The sequence below is a fragment of the Prinia subflava genome, chromosome 3, assembly GCF_021018805.1.
Source record: "Prinia subflava isolate CZ2003 ecotype Zambia chromosome 3, Cam_Psub_1.2, whole genome shotgun sequence".
Classification (NCBI taxonomy): Eukaryota; Metazoa; Chordata; class Aves; order Passeriformes; family Cisticolidae; genus Prinia; species Prinia subflava.
In genome coordinates, this window is record NC_086249.1 from 19,569,395 (window position 1) to 19,589,101 (window position 19,707).

At 43.9% G+C, this 19,707-nt stretch overlaps 1 protein-coding gene across 3 annotated transcripts in view; it reads right to left on the reverse strand.

Annotated features, from left to right (window-relative positions):
* Window positions 1–3,632: 3,632 nt before the first annotated feature.
* The window catches only part of HAO2 (hydroxyacid oxidase 2), a 30,338-nt gene continuing 14,263 nt past the window's right edge, over window positions 3,633–19,707 (reverse strand). Inside the window, exons 1-8 of one of the 3 annotated variants that reach the window (XM_063393481.1) lie at window positions 17,194–17,315; window positions 11,717–11,869; window positions 10,826–10,977; window positions 9,811–10,094; window positions 9,227–9,442; window positions 7,331–7,489; window positions 5,618–5,687; window positions 3,633–3,915 (exon numbers count right to left, since the gene is read on the reverse strand). In XM_063393481.1, coding sequence (XP_063249551.1) covers window positions 3,860–3,915; window positions 5,618–5,687; window positions 7,331–7,489; window positions 9,227–9,442; window positions 9,811–10,094; window positions 10,826–10,977; window positions 11,717–11,847 — 1,068 coding nt within the window. In that variant the 5' untranslated portion in view covers window positions 11,848–11,869; window positions 17,194–17,315 and the 3' untranslated portion in view covers window positions 3,633–3,859. Of the gene's footprint in view, window positions 3,916–5,617; window positions 5,688–7,330; window positions 7,490–9,226; window positions 9,443–9,810; window positions 10,095–10,825; window positions 10,978–11,716; window positions 11,870–13,507; window positions 13,917–17,193; window positions 17,316–19,707 lie in introns of those variants that run through there. The other 2 variants (XM_063393482.1, XM_063393483.1) reach the window with 2 other exon arrangements.

The following is a 19,707-nucleotide window of genomic DNA, read 5'->3' on the forward strand; positions in this document are numbered from 1 at the left end:
TTAAGAGACATTATGAAACCAGACAACACCACATAGCCTCTCAGGACAGAAAACACTCTTGTGCACCAAGCTTGCCTATCAGAATGACCAAGCTTAGCAGGGGTAGTGCTGATATGAGAATATGAGTGCTTCATAGGGGACTGCAGCGAGATTTATTGCTGCTGTGCTTTGTCCTCTTGGGTACTACTCAGACAAATGCTTGGCTAAGTTTGAGTGAATTTTGTACATCACTGCTTAGCAGTCTTCACCTGCACTGCTGTGTGTGAATGTCAGTGGTCAGACAGCAGCAATTTGCTCAACTCCAGCTCAGACCTCCTGGTGCTTCCTGCAGTCTCACCTAGAGACAACATTTTCACCTCTGGTTTCCTGTTGACATTGCTGCTGGGGTTGCTGAGCAGCAGGACAGCTCCTCCTGTGAGACAAGGCCAGCTCTGGTGTTCCCCAAAGGACACGGGGGCAGATGCTGGAATGGGCTGTACACCCCAGAACGGCGCCAATGAGCAGCAAGGCCAAAGTCCACCAGAGCCCCCACCAGCAGGAACAACTTGATGAAATTCAGAGTTATTGCACAGGCGGGGGACTTGCAGACAAAAACATAACTGAGCAGCATTTGAAAAGTTTACCAACTGTGCATTCTGTGTCAAGGCATAGACATTTTTTAACTATGTTGATGTCTTCCTTCTCTTTGAATTCATTGTAAAATGAAGCCACCACAATCAGATATTTTGCTGTCGAATGGACTGCATGACTTAGAGCATAATTTTAGAAAATCAGAGCTCACACACTTTGATGAGTGTTGGAGAAATGCTATACATGGACAAAGTGGATGACTTAGTGTATGTGCAATGCACCCTGTCCCATTCCAGCCATGTCCCTGATTTTCTGGCCTAGGAACTGTTGCTCCTCTGATTTCACTGGTGCTCGCTGTGACAGATACTTTGGGTCATGACTGGTAGGTGTTAGAGGATGTATTTCCTCAGCCTTGTCTCAAGGGGATGAATGGATTGGGAGGAAGTGTAGTGGAGATGAGAAGACAGAGAAATAGTGAAGGGAAAATTCCCAGCAGCATTAGGAACAGACTGTATCATGGTACTAGAATGATGTTGTGCAATAACATTGCAGGGCATGGAAGTTTTATAGGATAAAATGTACTTTTTCAGAGGGTAATGCTATTTAATTATGGAACAGGGTAAACTGATTTTGCTATCAACCAGGGTGTCCAGAATTAAGACAGGAAGAACAGATCTATTTGTGCAAAAAGAATTATAATTTAGGAAAGGAGTTCTGATGCCTGGCCTGTTGCCCAGACCTATGGGAACTGAAGCAGGAAAAAGCAAAAACATACTCATTATTTAGCTGGACCTTTTGATTTCTAAATATAGAGTTCTTGTGAGCAAAAAGACACACACACACACAAATCCCTGTTTCTTCTCATGTGAAAAATTAATGTGTTTCTTACCATTGTATGCCTGCAAGCCCAAAAATGCCTACATGCAGGCAGCTCTGGGAGAGAGGCTGGACTTAGAGATGTAGATTTACTCAAGGAAAACTTCTGCCTTTCAGGGTAGGAGGCACTGTTGCTGCCTGGAAGCATTTCCCTCTCTTCTAGTTATACATTGACAAGGGGGAAAAATATTTAAATAATTAACTTCTGGACAACTGTCCTGTATCGGACTCTGAATAAATACAACTTCTCATAGTGGAGAAGGGTTGTAAGACACTTCAATCACTTCAATTAAGGTATGAAGAAAACCACCTTAAGAGGCCTCAGTGTTTCTGTGTCTTGAAACCTGACAGAGAAAATATCTCCTATTTCAGTAATATCAAGACTCTTCCAGTAGAATGGAGAAGGTAACTGTAAACATTTCTGACATTACCTTCAAGATCAAAAAGGCCTTCTTGAGGTAGTCTTTGCTATATTAGACAGCACACGATTTCGGCAATTAACTAGAAACAAACATTCAGTCTCCTTTCCCCTTTAGTTTTAGGAAGAACTCTGTTTCCTCAGCTAAAATTGATGAGTGACTCATATATTTAAAGGCTGGAGAAATTTGCATCATATGCCAAAGAAAAATGTTTATGTTTGGATCCATTTTATATATAAACTACCCTTGTAAGTAGACTGATTCTCTGTCCCATCCTTTGGGGTTGCTGGGAAGCAGCAGGGTTTGATTAGTCCTTAACCTACATGTTTACAATCTTTGAGGATGGATTTTTTGTAAGATTTGACCTTGCTTGAATGTGTATCTGAGACACAACAAACAAGTACATAAAGCAGAACTGAGTGCAGACAATGGGGCATGAAACTTTGGTACGCATTGTTTCAGGCCTTATCCAGATCACAGAAATCCTTCAATGTCTTGGAAAAACTGGGCTTGTTGGACTCTCATCCTGATTGAACCTGTGACCTCTCACTTTAAGTTCACTCTCCAAATATCTTTGTTTTTCACTCAGAAAATGCTTTCTGGCAGCCTCTCACAGAGATACATGTGCTGCCTCTGCAGCTCCATGTAGCAGGTCATGGCAGCACAGTGGTACGGCAGGGTACAGATCTCATGTGCAGCTCTTGTTTTATGATTCTGTGATATCCTCCTACAGTTCAGATCAAAGGCAGCCTCTGGAGATGTCTGTGCCACCTCTTCTCACAGCAGTGCCAGAGAGGTTGCTCTGGACCTTGCCCGCGCAAGCTCTGAACATCTCTAACTGTGGAGTCTGACTGCCCTCAGGGTGATTTTTTCCCCCACTGATTTCTACTTGGAATTTTCCACATCGCAACTTGTGCCCATTGCCTTTCACCCTTTTACTGCACACATCCAAGAAGTTGGCCTGGTTCTTCTCCAAATGAGTGGTAAAAGGCAGTGATGTGATCCCCCCTCCCCCTCCCTTTGGCCTTTGTGGGACTGAGCACTCGCAGTTGTCTCATTCTCCTCTTGTACATCCTTGAAATCCATCAACATGTGTGATGTGGTGTAATTCCCAAGTCTTATCAGCCGGGCTGTCAGTCTGCCGACAAGGTTTGTTGTTACTGGAGCAGAGAGGAAGGCCTCCGTGTGAAGGCCTCTGGAAGATCACTGCAGACACTGCTATCTCTGAGAGAAATTAAAGCCTAAACAGAGTGAGCTAACAGGGTTAGCTTCTCCCTTCTGCCTCCTTTGGGCTGATTTAAAGTAGGCTTTATGCCAAAGGTCACCTTTTGGTAGCACGGCTCCCCTGCACGTGCCAGGGAAATGGGTATCAGGGTACCTGCTGGCTCCAGAGCGGGGTGAAGCCCCCAGGGATTTGCACTGCTGGCTCTTTGCCCCACAGCTCTGCTCCACTCCTCCACAGCTTTGTATTTAGAGACAGTGGGCAAGAACTGCCCCAACCTTCCAAGGGTGGCTGGGGTGTCTGGTAGCTGATTCATTGTGTTTCTCTATCTGTTGTGAATGCATCCAGGAAAAGCCAACTCTCTGGAAGACAGCAGCCACAACACTTACTGTCCCAGAGCAGGAGAGGTGTGGGCATGGGTTGCAGTGTGACTTGGCAGGACAAGTGGAAAAAGCAAGGCACAGAGTTTTCCATGTCTGGCTGTCCAATGTAGCCAAAGGATTTGCAGGAAGACCCAGCACAAGTAAAGCCATAGAGTAGCCAGTTTAAAGCAAATGTATTTAAGCAGGTAACAATTACCCAAAATATTAAGGAATTCATTGGTCTCAACAAAAGCTGAGCGCAGCCTTTGCTAACACAGAGCCTTCCCTAATCTCTTCAGAAGTCTCCAAAAGGCCTTATCAGATATTTTTTGCACCTCCTTTTTCGTCTTCAGTCTGGTTGGGACCTTAGCTTCAGCTGCCTCTGTTTGGTGGGCATGGCAGGAGGCTGATCACAGCCTTGAGAGCTGAACCAGGTGTTGGCCAATCTCTGAGACGCTGGCACAGCCTGCAATAAATCAAACACTGGTGAGAGAGAAAGGTCTGTGGATGAAGCTTGGAAGCCCTGCTGCTCTGAATCACACAGTCTTGTACTAGCCAGGTTGGGACAGGTTGATACTTCAATATCTCCACTCCTCAGTGGCATCTTCAGCCTTGATGTTCAGCACCAGAGTCCCCCCACAAGAAGAGTTAGAAACATGAAAAAAATTATTTTTATAATGATCTGAGCAGGGTGCAATCTGACCCAGTCAAGTCTGCAGAAAAACACTGAGAAAAGACAGGGTTTGCTGTGTGCCACATGACCAGAGGCGAAGATTTGCATTGCCATTTCATTTGGGCAAATATGGGTGGAATAGGGGTGCTGGTTGGCAGCTGGCTGAACGTGAGCCAGCTGTGTACCCAGGTGTGACACAGGCATCCTGGCCTCTGTCAACAATGGTGTGGGCAGCAGGACCAGGCAGTAATTGTCCCCCTGTACTGGGCACTGGTGAGGCCAGTGAATCCTCTGCTTAGGTGAGGTTTGGATTGGATATTAGGATATTAGGAAAAATTTCTTCACAGAAATTGTTATCAAGCACAGGAATAGGCTGCCAAGGAAGTGGTTGAGTCACTGGCTCTGAATGTGTTTAGAAGATGTGTAGATATGGCAGTAAGGGACATGGTTTCATGGTGGAATTGGCAGTGCTGGGTTAACAGTTGGACCTGATGATCTCAAAGGTGTTTTCCAGCCTAAAAGATTGCATGATCCAATGAATTTCACAGCCTCAGCAAAGGGATCCCAACCTGCTACTCTTGATGAATCTTGTGCCTTTCTGTGTGTAAAGAACTGTAAAAGTCTGCTGGGGAAAAAACAGGAATCTTTAAAGATTGAAAAGTAACCCATAAACCCACATTATGGCCAGCAGGATTTCAGCTCTAGGCTCCCAGTCAGTGTTGCTATCCACTTGAGTTCTACGTGTGATAATATATAGAATATCCTGCATTGGAAGGAACCCACAAGGATCATCAAGTCCAGCTCCTGGCCCTACACAGGACACCCCAAGAATCACACCATGTGCCTGACAGCGTTGTCCAAATGCTTCTGGAACTCTGTCAGGCTTGGTGCTGTGACCACTGCCCTGAGGAGCCTCTTCCAGTGCCCACAACCCTCTTGTTCAAGAGTAAAACTGGAGCTTGTACTGGGTTCTGCAAATTTGCTGTTTGGTGAGGGGGTCAAACAGGGCAGCAGGAGTGAGAAATGCAGAGTGAGAGTAAAAGCTGGGAGGAGACACAAAGGCTTTTAAAACTGTAATCGCCTATAGACTGCATTGTCTAACACACAGAGAAAAATTCTGCATCCATTTTTAATGAACTCTTGGTGCAGAAAAAAAAATCAGCTGCATTTTACCTTGATAAACACTAATTAAATACTGGAAAACATATGCTGCCATTCCCAGGAGATTCCAAGTTTTGCATGGGTGTACTTAGCACTTTTACATCTCTTTACTTGGGTTACAGAGCTGCTCTAACCTACTCCCTCCACCCAAACTTCATTGTTGTGACACCTGGAATGCCAAGTGGTTTCACAGGAAGCAGAGAATCTCAGCTATAGCAGCTAGAACTATCACAGCTCCTGTGAATTTCCTTTCTGTGACTCATCCATCACACTCCTGATTTTATAGGGCTTGCATGCAGAAACATCTGCAACACCTATTACAAACAGAACTTACCAGCTAAGGCCATAGACAAGCGAAACTCATCCTGCAGAATTCTCAAGACATCCTGAAGGCCTTCTTCACCCTGCACCAACAGAGAAAGCAGTCAGGGTAAAAGGAGCTCTGCCACAGAGCAGTGCTGCAGGATGCCTGCACCCTGACAGCTGGGATAGTCCCTTAAGTCCATGCCAATTCCAGTCTCTCATGCAGATGAATGATTAAAATGATATGATGGATGTGCTCAGTTCATCACAGATTAATTTAGATGCTTTTCCTTCTGGGATACATCTGAACAGGGAAAGAAAACAAAGTTGTTTTTCACTTCTGACATTTTGTAGCTGGTTCTTTTTTTTTAGCTTTCATTTTTCCCCCAGCCAATGGGCTTGCTATTTAAAATGTCAAGCCTTACAATGCTGACAGGTTTTAATGAAGTAATGAGAGTTTTATATATGTTTCCACTCCTGAAACTGTACTTTACTCAAATACTGGACTGAATCTTTAAAAAGAATAGACTATGTGCTTTTCTCTGCATAAGTGACACCAAGAAGCTCAAAAGGTAATAAAATGTATAGAAGATTTTCATCTTACTATAAAATACTGAAGGATTTAAATTTTTTTTCTCTTAAATTTTCTTTTCATGTCTTGAAATAGTGAATGCTTTGGGTGCAGATAATGTTAGGACTTGTTTATGCCCTTCCTCTATTGTATGCTTTGGTAATGCCACCGAGATACATCTTTAGGTATACTCTATGGAATATAACACCAAAGCACAACTGAACCCCCCAAAATCCCATCTCCTTTCTGTTTCCGTTGTGGAAAAAGTGCAGGCAACTCACAGGAACATGTTTTTCATCTTAGGCCCTTTTTAAATGTTTATTGGCAAAAGAAACAGTACTGAGAACTCTTACAAGTTTTTTCAGAAGATTCAAGTGACTTCTTTCTCAAAGCCTTACTACTGGAGTAGTAAGAAAAGGAAATGTGTCTAGACCATTAAAAAAAGTATCTTTTATTCTAGAGAAAAGTTTTGAAAAATTCTATCCAGAATGTAAAAAGCAAAAAATTAGCAAAAAACCTCCCAACTGGTATAGTAATATTTTAATTTTAAATATATTATGTTAACCTCCTGCATCAGAGGCACTCTGCATCATAGAAATACAGCTGGAGTTGAGAAGCAGCAAAGCTGGAACTGAAATAGCAGTGGAAAGCCCAGGCACATCCAGGACACAGTTTTGCTCAGCCTTGTCCAAAATGTTTCAGCCATCCATGGGATGGAGTTCTATGTGTATTTCCAAAGAATTCATAGCACTGCTGTGAAATTGTTCTACAAAAACCATGTATAGTTCCCAAGTATTTGCTGAAAGCAAATAAAATTGTCAGACTCATCTTTCTGGCAAACAAGCCAAGCTCCAGTTTTCAAAAGCACTGATGGTCCTGAGTCCTGAAGTATTTTAGCACCAAACTGCAACAACAAGAAATCAGGTCCCACAAAACAATGCCATCAACTTCAAAATCCCTTTGTTCAAAATCCCAGAAAACTGTGAAATTCAGTGATATTTTTAAATCAGACGAAATGTCAGGGTTTCATTCAATTTGGGGTGATTCCACCTCAAATTCAGCAAAATAAAATTTAAAAATACATCCTTCACCAGTGAAAACTCTGTGACTTCAGTTGCAGGACTGCTGGAGAGTGTGAGAATCAGGCAGATGAACTCAGATCTCCTTACCCACCTTGTAAGCCAGGCCCCACAAAGCTGGTCTTCCAATAAAGACGCATTTTGCCCCCAGTGCCAGTGCCTTTAACACGTCGCTTCCTTTTCGTATTCCACCATCTACATAAACTTCGACTCTGCCTCGTACTGCCTCCACAACCTCAACCAGAGCATCAATCTGCAATGAAGAAACCAGTCTCACCTTGAGGGCAGCTTTTGATCCAAAGAGAAGAAGGATATATTCCAAAGAGACAGGCGGGGATGCAGTGCTTTAGTAGGATACCTTCTCAAAATGACATGTGACAGTGCATCACAAATAGCTCAGCACCAGGAGCTGCAGAATAAAGTGCAGCTCCCTGTTCTGTTCTCCAGATACTTAATGACATTTTCCAGTGCTTTGCTTATACTGATATTCTTTGTTATCACTTTTGATCAGTGAAAAAGCAACATTTTCACTAGATTTATGAAAGATTTTAAATATAAATTTCAATGGGAATAACTGACATCACTATTTTACTTTCATTTGAGACAATGATGAATAATACAGCTGTTTGCAAAAAAGGCTGATGTCAAACTTCAACTGCTCAAACGACCTAACCTCACATTTCAACTTAATCCCGGTGACCACTTGTTGAGTGCCTCCCTCTAAAGCATCTGTGAAGGGTTCAATCTGCTGTGTAGTACAGTCAGTCATTTCCTCCAGGTTAAGTCTCCTGATTCCCTAAGGTCTTTTCTGTAGATTTCAGCATGCAGTAGAGCCTTGGATGTTATTGCAGGGCAACACCACACACAGATGCTGGCTCTGGCCCCAAAGGCAGTACAACCACGGGCAGGACATTGCACTGGACATAATTAACTCTCCTTCAGAGTAAAATCAAAAGGCTCTTTTCTGCAATGTCTTATACCTTTTAACCTTCTTTTAATTTTTTTTTTTCCTGAATTTTGAACTGAAAACTTTCAGGCTGAAATTTTCTAGGACTAGCTCAGGAAGAGCCAGACTTGGCACCAGAAGAAGAGCAGAGCCCAACTAGGAATCTACTGCCTTGTCTGTGTCTGTAAAACAACTTTTAGGGTAGAAGAACAGTTTAATGTGGATGCCATTTCTATTATTATGCCTTTTGCACTGACTTTATTAATTTTTTTAATTCATTATTGTCAGCCTTGACGTAGAATGGAAGAGAATTCCCTGGTACCTATTTTTATTTAACAAAAGAAAACCAAGAAAAGAAAGTTCATAAGATACTGTGCAATGCAGAACTGTAAAATAAGAGCAGTTGGAAAAACTGACAAAAGCCAAATTAAGCCAGTGAAATACATGCATGTCCAAACAATGCACGATTTCTTTGTACAAATTAAAAACCAGGGGAATACTTCTCCAGATAAGTTATCCTTTTTCTGGCTCATGCAAGTCAATAAATTCCCGCTCAGACTTGAGCCTGTAAATACGCAAGCAGGCCTCTCACTAAATCTAGCTGCATTGTTTTGCATGTTTTGACAGATGTGAACAATGAGAATACATTACGCTCTCATTTGTACAATTTTGGTTCCAGAACTTAATTTTCTTTTTGCTGCAGTGCGCAAAGAGTTTGAGTGCACTGCACCAGCCAAAGGAGACACAGGCAGGAACTCTTCCTGGCTGAGGCCATTGGTTTATCTGCACTTATGTGGATTCTGTGAGTACCACAGAACAACTTATCCCAAGAAATTGAGGAAATACTTCAGTGGGTAGCCCCCGTGCCAAGGCATGGATCTCACCAGTTTAAAGCTAAACTATATCTGCACACATCCATGGCCACTGGACAAACTCAAGTCCACCAGAAGTGTACACACAAACCTGGGCATAGAGATACCCAGGTTAATGTAAATGTGCAGACCGTAAACAGGGAAAATGTGGGACATCCATTTTCTCACTTACCGTGGCAGGTCCTTCATCTAGTTGCCTTCCACCATGATTGGACACAATAATTCCCTGAACTCCATGTCTCACTGCCAGCTCTGCATCTTCTCTTGTCAAGATGCCTTTGATGATGATGGGCAGGCGTGTCAGGCTCCGCAGCCATTCCAGGTCATTCCAGGTGACCGAGGGATCCAAGCTGTTGGGTGGCAGCCCGTACTCAGATCTGTCATCTCCCTACAGCCAAAATGAAACAGCAAAGGGAAAACTCATCCAAGCTGCAACAATGCACAGGTCCCATGGTGCCTTTCCTTGCCCTAGAACAGATTAATCAAACTTGCCAACAGACATGTTCGTCAGCTCCAGAAATGTCACATGTCTCTGGAGGAGATTAATTGCAATGGGTGTGGAGATCAGTGTCTCTAAAGCAGCTGGATGGGGATTTTGAAGACAGCACCCAGTCTGGCAGGAGGTCAAGCCAGGATGCAGCAGGGGAGAAGATACGCGTCGGTACAGCAAACGCCAAGGCAGCAGTTACCCAGTGGTTTTGTCTCATGTGGTACACGCCAGCGCAGCGAATGAAAGGACAGGCTCATTTTACAAACCTCAAAGGCTCCTTCCAAGTTCTTGAGTTTCATGTGGGGAGGCAGGCGGAAACCATTGCGGACATCGTCGCGTCTCTTGCCTGTGTAGGGCAGGTCCGCGGTGAGGACGAGGCCCTGAAAGCCCAGAGCCTCCGCCCGCTGGACCAGCTGCTGGGAAGCTGCCCTGTTGCGGTGGATGTAGAGCTGGAACCAGCGGAGGCCGCCGGGCGCGGCCGCAGAGATCTCCTCCAGCGTGCAGGTGGAGTAGGTGCTGGCAATGTAGCAGGTGTTCATCGCTCTGGCCGCTTGGGAGGCATTGGAAAGGAATCAGAAACAAAGGAATTTGAAGGGTCTTGACAGACATCAGATACAAACCCATGCACTCTTTGCACCCCAACTCCTGATTTCATGCTTATCCTACAAAGCACGAGATTAACAATGACTGCATTTACCATGCACTCTAGTTAGTCCATGGTTAAGAAAGCAGAAAAGGGAGAGGTCATTAACCAGGCTGTGCTTTCATTTTGCAGATACATTTTAGAGTCCTCTCAGGAATGTACTGTTAAATCTATTCAGTGTACGCAGAAGAAAAAACATTTCTAGGGGTCTGGTCTTCAAACTCACCACAGGACTTGTGAAAAGGGGGTATCTTTTTCTCCAACGGGGACATTTCTTAACCAATAACAAGGAATTCACAGTCTGAGTCCCATCCACCACTTTTGCAACCCATCTAGAGCCCCCAGAACTGAAAACCTTATGTGTTTTTTGGTGTGAGTCAGAAATGAGTCCGCTGCCCTTGTCCTCAGTTTGCAGCAGACTCCATGGGGCTGATTTTGTATGGCGGTAGCTGGAGAAGGAAAGCAACACCTATACAGCTTCCTAAGCACGGTGGGAAATGGAATTGGGAAAACTGGGAATGGAGTTTGCCCCCTCAAGCATGAAAATTTTTCTCAGTCACACTTCAAGTCTTCCTGACAGCTTCTTGAGGCTTTTTACAATCCCCTTTTTGCTGCATGGCACCAGAGCAGAAGAATACCTCTGGCTGTGCTTTTCTCTCCATCAGGCCAGGCTAGCTGGTGGAAGCCTGTAGGGGCAATTCCTACTGGAAAGCTGATTTCAGAACCCAGGATTTTAGTCCTAATGTCCATCACAGACACGTCCCGCAGCATCCGTGGCCGGAAACGAATTCTGTAAGGCAAAAAAACCCCTTCAGGACAGTAGATGTTCAGTGAGTTCTCTGAAGTTTCATGGAAACCAGGTCTTCGTTCACCAATTGCAAAGCAGAAATCTGAACTAATGAAGAAAACAGCAAATAATAAAATTATAATAAAAGAAAATGTAATAAAGGCTCTTTGTCCTTTCTCTTTGCCTTTAGAGGCCAATTCACCCAGCAGTTCAATCACTTCCACTTTTCATTAATCCTGCTTTACTGGCCACAGTACATAATTTCTGCATCTCCCACCTCAGCTCACCATATCATGTCCTCCCTCCTTCCTCATACTTGCAGCCAGGCTGGTCCTTCCACTCCACCATCCGTGTGTCTGTCCTCACTGTATAGTGTGCCTGCCCTCAGGCTCCACAGCATGCTCCCCAAATCCCACCCTACTTGCACATAGGCTTCCTGCTGTTCACCGAGACCTGCCTGTTGCATCTCATTCTGTCAGAGCTACTCATGCCCTTTCCTGTAATGCCCACCCTACCCTAGCACCTGCCTGTACCCTCAGCATCCCCAGAGCCTCATAAACCCGTGTCATACTCAGTCTGGCATCAGAGCACACAGTACATGTTGCTCAGGTTTTGCATTTAGCTTGGGGTCCCCTGGGAAAGGACAAGGTTTTAGGTGTCTTTGCTTGTCAAGTCCAAACACTTGCACAAAAACAGTTTAAAAGGTCCCAGTACAACCCCCTTCATTTCCTTCCTGTGTTACCTTTTATATGCCAGGATGTTTTCATCTCGTGTGGTACAGTCATCTGCTCCAGCTGCAAAATAATCCCAGGCAATCTTGGGTAAATACTTCTTAGCATAAGCTTCAAAGTCAGAAAGACACACCATAGCCATTGCTGAGAGAGGTGTAGGGAACCTTGGTGAAAAGGATAACATGGAGCAGAAATTAGATCCCTGAATGGTCATTCTCTCTTCCAGGGGGTCTAATGTCACTGAATGTAAATCTTGGGGCCATCTGTTTTATAGAAGAGCTGCTGAGAGTTGTCTCAATCTGTCCTGCACATCAGTCAATGAATCTCCTAGCCCAGTATGAGGAAAACTTGCAGATGCAGCCATGAGAGTGGGAGGAAGCTTGCATCTCTGTGCCTCTCTTCATTCTGTTCTAAACAGGAGCCTGAAGAGGACATTTTAGGTCCTCTTCTATTTCAATTGTGTAATTCTGTCATAGGTTCCATCTTAAAACAAGCTGTGTTGTTTTATTTATTCTGCTCAAAGGTTGTCCGAGAACATAATTTGTTAAATTATTCCTAAGGACAGCTCCATGACTGAACAATTAGTTATGGAGCACAGTGATGGAACTCAAGATCATGAAATCTGGAAACAAGTAAATACAGAGTTGACATCTAACCTGCTTCAGCATGAACATGCTGTGAAAATATGTCCAGACCCTGAGAGCAAGTCACTGTCAAGGCTGGTGCTGTGGAGAAAACAAAGCATTTTCTACAGATCTTCCTTTCTCTTCTGTAACAAATATCTTCTGGTTGTTCGCATTACATGCTGGAGCACTGATACATATTATAAAAGGAACATACAGAATTTGGACAAACCATGAGAAAACACTGGGGAAAAACAAATTCCACAATATGAAACATGTTTCTCAGAACTAATCTGAGCCTTTCAGGGAATGGAAGTGAAGTTGTGTGACCCAGATGTCTAATCAAACCAACATAAATGCTTCCCAGAAAATGCCTGCACTTACATACTTTTGAAGTAGCAAGAACTGAATGCTATGCAAATTAATGTTTTGTCAAACCATGCCTGTGTGTACAGAAACATGTACAAAACACAGACAAAGTCAATTTACTAAATTGTTTGTTGCAATTACTTCTGCAGTCCTGATTAAAATAGGTATTTAGCGAGGTATGTGGAAACATGACATTTTAAAACAGCTGTGGCTCAGTCTGACTTCTCTAAAAATGTACAGGAAGAAGTAAATATCCCAATTTTCAGGATTAACCTCCCTCTGCAGATTAGCAAGGATTGCAAGCTTCACCAAAATCAGCCCCACGTGTCCATTGTTGGTCACTTTTGGCACAGATAAACACGCAGGTTATGTACACAGGAGCAACCAGTCAAACTGCAGGCACCCTGCTTCTCACTGACTGAAGTACCTGTGTTTGCATTTGAAAATTAGCACTCACAATTCTCTGCTAGTAAACAGCCTGAGAAGAGGAACTCCTTGGAAGAGGAAGAAGAATGCAACTGATTTCTTCAGTATTGTTCTGTGTGTGCTCTGACAGGCATTAGGTAGCAGGGTGTGCAAGCATCCCAAGCCTGCTTTCTCTGACTTCAAGAAGTGTGCTGATAGCACAAGTCTTCATATATACACTGAGATGAAACCATCTCTCACAACTTCTACTTTTTTAATTTTTGAAAGGCCAAAATCATCAAGCACAATAAGATAAACCAAGTCCTGTCATGGCAGAATAAACAGGATTTTTAAACAACACAGACCCAGTCCTGTCTTCCAAGTCAGACCTCAGTTCAGACTTACTTTGGGATTTCAGGGAAAGCTGCAGGGGGTGAGAGCCTCTCCTTCAAGCTTGCCTGCAAACAGGATTTTGAGGAAGTCTTTTCACTGAGTAGCTTCTGTTTCTTCTGCAGTCAATAAGCAACCACCAGAGAGTAAAGCTCAATCCTGTGGTAAACTTTGTACTGTTTGTAGAACGCTAACTTTGTTTTGCCATCAGGAGATTAAAAATCTCTTCTAAAAACATGCATCAGCGTTGCGTTTGCTTGGGACAGGAGCCCTGTAGCTGAGCTCTTTGGCAGTGGCTGATGGCTGTGAATTCACTTAGGCAAACTACAGTTTTTCAGGGGTTTTAATAAACTCTAAACTGTTGGTAGCTTGCTGCTTCATCCTCCCATAATGATGATTCACAGACACTGTGGGTAGTTACAACTCCCAGCTACAAAGCCTGGACTCTTTACTAGCACGTGGGAGACGGTTTTTGCTTCCTGCAGCATATAAACAACTAAACTAATCTTTGTCTTCTGCCATTTTTAATGGCCTGTAAGTGCTCTCATCAGGACTGAGGTACCCACAAATTTATGGTATCAATTTAAATTTAAAAGATATGAAAAATAAACACTGGACAGTTTTATTCGGCCTTTGGCTTCTTTTAGCCTTTAGGGTTCATGCCTTCAGCATTCCCATGCAGGTATGAGAGCCTGAAGATTTGATTTTTGCTAACTGAGAAATGAGATATAATAGTGGGAGGGGCAGAGGACGAGGCAGAAACTTGTTCAAACTTTCCCAAAATATTGTTGGCCTCCTAACTCAAGCAGTCCAGGTGGGGCAGTGAATGAACTACTGTGCTGGGAAAAAGCTGGAAGTTAAACAGAGCTGCAGCCTCATGACCTGGCATTGAACTGGCTCTGGTCCAGGAGTGCAGACCTGATATTTGTGACAGCAGAAATTGTAGGTCACTGACACCATCTGTGCAGCTGTAGTGATCATCTATCCTTTCTGTAAGAGGCGTTTACACAACCCTGCCCAAATTCAGCCAGAAGTGGTCATCTCTACTACTGTCTTTTGAAACCTCTTTAAATTCAGCCTTCAGAGCTCATCATCTGCTGACAACACTGTGGAACAATTCTGGCATGGATAGCTGTGGATGCAGGTGTCACGATCTAGACAAGGTGTGCACAATTAGCTGGAGTCCCCACGAGCTCCTTGGTTTGCTCGGGATGACCAGAAGGATGAGCCGTGTGGCAGATGGCTTTCAGGTCACCTCTAAAGAGAAGAGCAAAGTGTTCTCTCTGTGTGCTCATAGCCCAGTGCATCCCGGGGAAGGCACGGAAAACCCTGCCCTCCTTCTTCCTCCACTAGATGTCAGGTTTGGGTCATATATATCAATCTATGTTGGTAAAGCAATAAAAGAGCCCATGCTGGCCTTCAAGGCACTGCAGCCTTAAAACCACTACGGTCACATCACCAGAGTACTGCTAATATATTTGGAAATCTTCACTGCCTGTGCCTTATTTTTAGCATTTTCTGGTGCACAGCACAGCAATAAATGTAGCTACATCTGGTCTGGCCTGATCTTTGTTTTGGCTTACAAGTTGTCTGCAGGGTTCTCTGTCATATTTCTCATTATGCTGATCTCAGTACTTCCCTACTTTAGAGATGCACATTGCAGCCAGTTCAGCAAACCATAAAGTTTATGCTTTCATGATTATCATAATTGTACATGAATTAAAAATAGTCTGTGACTACTGTATTTTGGATTGGGAGAAGGGAAAAATCTCTGTGTTTATGCTGTGGCTTTTAAGAGGCTGTACTTTGCATCTAGATGTATTTTCTTCTTTCAGAAATGGACTCAATTCAAAGTAGCAGTGACTTCTTGTTCCAAAACTGGTATTTTCTCTGATACCAGTAATACATCTGATTTAGCTGTGAAGCTGTAATCTGAGGAAATCAAAATTTGCCACAGAGATAATATCTTTCATTATAACCCCTGTATATTGCTTGAAAAAAGTGGACAAGTTTTAAAATCCTGGAGCCTTTTCCTTGGGATACAGTAAAAACCTTGAAAGACTCTCTAAAAACTTCACTGGTAAAACCTAGCTGTCGTCTTTGGCAAACAAAAAAAAAAACCAGCATAGGAAATAATTACACATCTGGTCCGCCCTTGCAGGTAGAACGTCAAGCAGTCAACAGCCAAAGCCTGATTTTTGCACAGATCTGTGTAGCTGGGTTTTTGCAGCTGCTTAGTTTTCAGTGCTAACGTGGTCAAAGGCTTGTGAGTCCAAACACAAAGATCCTCTGTAAATCTGCGCTCCAGTTCCTATTACAGTCACAATGCTCCTTCCTCCCCTTGCTTTTATTTGTTTGCTTTTCACAGATGGCAAATCACCGTGGGTCAAGCTGACATCTCTCTCCCTGATGCATCCATTAGTGCTCAGTTCAGTGTGGGACCCTAAAACACTTTGGTGAAGAATCACTTTGGTGAACTTCAAGCAGCAGAAATAATTCAGATCACATAACAGCTTGCACACGGTCACCACTGTTTCTCCTTATCAGATGTCTTTCTTGGGCATATGCCTCATGTTTGGAAGGCAAATGCTTTCTCCTTGCATGTCAGTCATGCAAGAAAGTTTTTCCCAAACTGAATACTTAAATAGTGATCCCCCTGTTACAGGTGGAGAGGGCAACAAATCTTATATTTAACGTTGCCTAACAGTTTTGATTATAAGATCTGGTTTTCAGTTGCTTTTAATTTTTTTATATTTTAATCATTCTAGGCTGAAATTTTCCATCCTTGTTCTCTGTGTTCGGCTGAATTTTATTTTGGGAACATTTCACTGAAAGCTGGTCAGCAACTTCCAAGAATGAGGTTAGTGAAAAATATGGTTGGCCCAGGCTGAGAATGTCTTACAGTGGTTTCACTGCAGTTCAGAGCTTCATGCAGGGGCTTGAAATTAGCGGGGGTTGATCCCTGGAGACATCAGCCTGTACTTGGTGGCCATATGAAAATCCTGTCAGATCTGACCTAGCTGTAAATCACTGCTTTCCACTTGCACATGGTCTGCAGAGCTTGTCTGAAATCCAGATGTTATCTTTGCTGAAGACTTGCCTGGTGCAGAGCATGCTTCTGCCATAGGAGCTCAGCCCCAAATATGAGCAGAGGGCAGAGAGCTGGCTGTGCCCCACTCTCCCTCAGGATGTGCCACCCAGACTTGGATGCAGCCTTACACAGCACTGAAGGGGAGGAGGAAGAGAAAAATAATGGCTCAAAAAAGGACCTACAGGGCAGCATCCAGGGACACACAGGGACAGATATGCAGAGGCAGCAAGGTCAGAGACAGAGCAAGTGGGAGCAAAACAGGCAGGGATATCCTGGGATGGCAGGGTTTAAGGGGGAAGGATCAAGAGAAGGTCATGAATTTGGGAAAGAGGCAGAAGGGGACAGCCTGTGACACACTTTTCTGGGAGGGTTCTGGGTTCTAGGAGACTCCCAAGTATTTGGCTATTCTTTCTGTGAACACTTTTGCCTCCAAAAACCAGAAGATACTTTGATTTATGCTCAGCATTCATCTGCATTTTTTGTGGTATCCTTTCTTTCATCTCATCCTTACAAATTCTTTTTTCATTCCTCCTTCTCCCCTGCCCCCCCTCTCCCCCCCCACCCCCCCAAAAAACCCAGAAGAATTCAGGAGCATGCTTCTGTGTCCTACTGTAGAAGTCTATTCCATTGTATTTTTTCAGATGAGGAGGATCTGGAGTGCTTTGTGGCATTGAAGAGAGAGCATGCAGTCTTTTCCCCTGGTTACCCCTTTCCATAAAAGATCTAGAGCTGTAAACTCTGGCAATGCTTGGATAAGTGCAATAGGCTGGGAGGAAAGATCACATCAGTGTTTGATGTAGGAGACCCAGCTGGGTCATGTAAGGAGTGGCGACCCGCAGGTAGCAGGGCAGGTGTGTGCAAGAGGAGTCACAGCTGAGCAGACCACAACAAAACATAAAAACTCTGAATTTCAGAGAGCAGATGCAGAGTCATTGAACTATTGCTGGGAAATGCTGAAGGAGGGAGACCAACGACTGTATATTCTCAGTATGAAACATACAGCACCCCTCAGGTACATAGTGAAGACTACTGTCAGGCAAAGGACTCAACAAATAAGTACAACTTACAGCATTTATGAAAAACAGGGGTGAACTGTGCAGTGAGCAAGAACAGAGTTGGAGAGGAAGTTCTACAGAAGCTGTTTCAAAGAACACCCTTTGGTTCTCACAGCTGCTGCCAAAGCTGTCTCCAAAGACATTGAGCTCACACAGGGTGGAGCAGCAGAGGAGCTCAGACATGGCTCAGCTTGGGGTTTTCTCCTTGATTTCCATGGACAGCTGTCCCTCTTGAAGCCAGGGAGTCAGAGGCAGCTGCATATGACATTAATCATGATATACCCTTATGTAGGTTTAGCTGTGGATTATTTTGTCCATAGCCTTACCTGGCCTGCTGGGGCAGCTAGGCTTCTGTAGCTGTACCTGGGACCTGCCCCTATGTGAGTCAAAGAGCACTCTGCTCTTGATGTCCCCCTTCCATTTTTCAGCTGGAAAAAGTCCTGATAGCTTCTACTTGCAGTGGGAGTGATCCTGATATGAGCAGCACCATTTGGGAATCAGTGAGGACTAAGTCTTTGTCAGCCACTGGATAACATTCACAGAAGAATAGAAAAGTAGGCTGGAGTGGAAAAGCCATCCAGTCCACTCCTGTTCCTGAATTCAGAATGAGCTACACCCGTGCCTGTCTCCACCCATGGAGATGCCACTTCCTCCAAAGAAAACCAGTTTCATCAATTGATGGTACAAGGAAAATTCACAGATGTTTCATCTAGATCTCCTTTCCTGTAATTTCAGTTATTTTCCACCCATAATGGGCACAAAAATGATTCAGTCCCTTTCTCTTTATGTCTATTTTTACAATATTTAAAGTTCATTGATGGGCCACCCCCTCTATTGTCTCATTTCTAAACCCAGTTATGCAAATTCCTTTGGCTTTTCATCATGAGCCATATTTTCTAGACTTCTGGTCATCCCAAGTTCTGTCCTGTGACTCTCCAGCTGTTCAACATCCTCCCTTAATTAAAGCACCAGGAACTGGACATGATCTTCCAGCTGAGTCCTCTCCTGGTCCTCATATGGAACAAAGGAGGCAAAATTTGCCAGTACTACTGTTTGTTCAGCTGTGATGATAGACAGTATTTTTGTGTTCATTACTCAGCAGTATGTTCCTAGCTTATTTCTTCAGATGTTCCATTCCATCCTGAGATGAAGAAAGGAGACAAACACTTTTGTTCATCTCTTCCAAACAAAGAAGTAGTCTCATCTCTCCTTCAACTCAGATAAGAGTCAGGCTAAGGGTAATAGAAGTCTCAAATCTCAGTGATCAACCACCCAGCAAAGAACTCTCATTTTTTTGCTAAAAATGATGAGAGGTGGCAGATGATGTAGAAAGACTCCATCCCAAATACATGCCAGAGACACCCTAATACATCCAGGAAGTCACCTCAGTGAAAAAGAGACAGAGAAAACTGATAAAAGTATAAAGGAGGCCTTTGAGCAACAGTGTCAAGAAGAATCTCTACAGTGAAAGATCCACCTCAGCCTTGAGATTTGGTGGTGGTGGAAGGGCAGAAAATAAAGGAGATTTTCATGAATCTCAGTGTTAATGAGACTGTGCACTCAAAATTACAAATGAGAGGCTGCTTTTACCCTTGAGACTGAATTAGAGCTTGAGCTGAGCTTAGGGCTCTGGAACACCAGAGCTGATGCCCTCAGGAAAGCAAACCTCCACTGGTGTATTGGAAGTTGGCTTGTCTACTATTGCTAATGTCTAGACTCCCAGCAGAGCTTCACCTTCTCTTGAAAGTAGAGAATTTGCTCTCAAGAGGCCACAACAGGGGATCAAAGGCTGCCTCAGTCCCCACCAGCCCACTACAGAGGCATTCTTCTGGCTGACACTGACTCTGAGAGTGGGGAAGCAGCTGAGTTGAGGCAGTGTGACCCTGTTTGCCCACTGATCTGTGGAGAGGTTCCCTGAGGGGTTTCTCTGTTTTGCAGCAGTTTTGCATGAGGCTTTCAGCTTGGGACACACTGCCACCTCCAGATCCCTCCCTGCAATGCTGCTGCCCAGCTCATTTGTCAATCTGCAGGAGGGCTGTTGATGTCTCCCATTGCTACTGTTTTTCCTG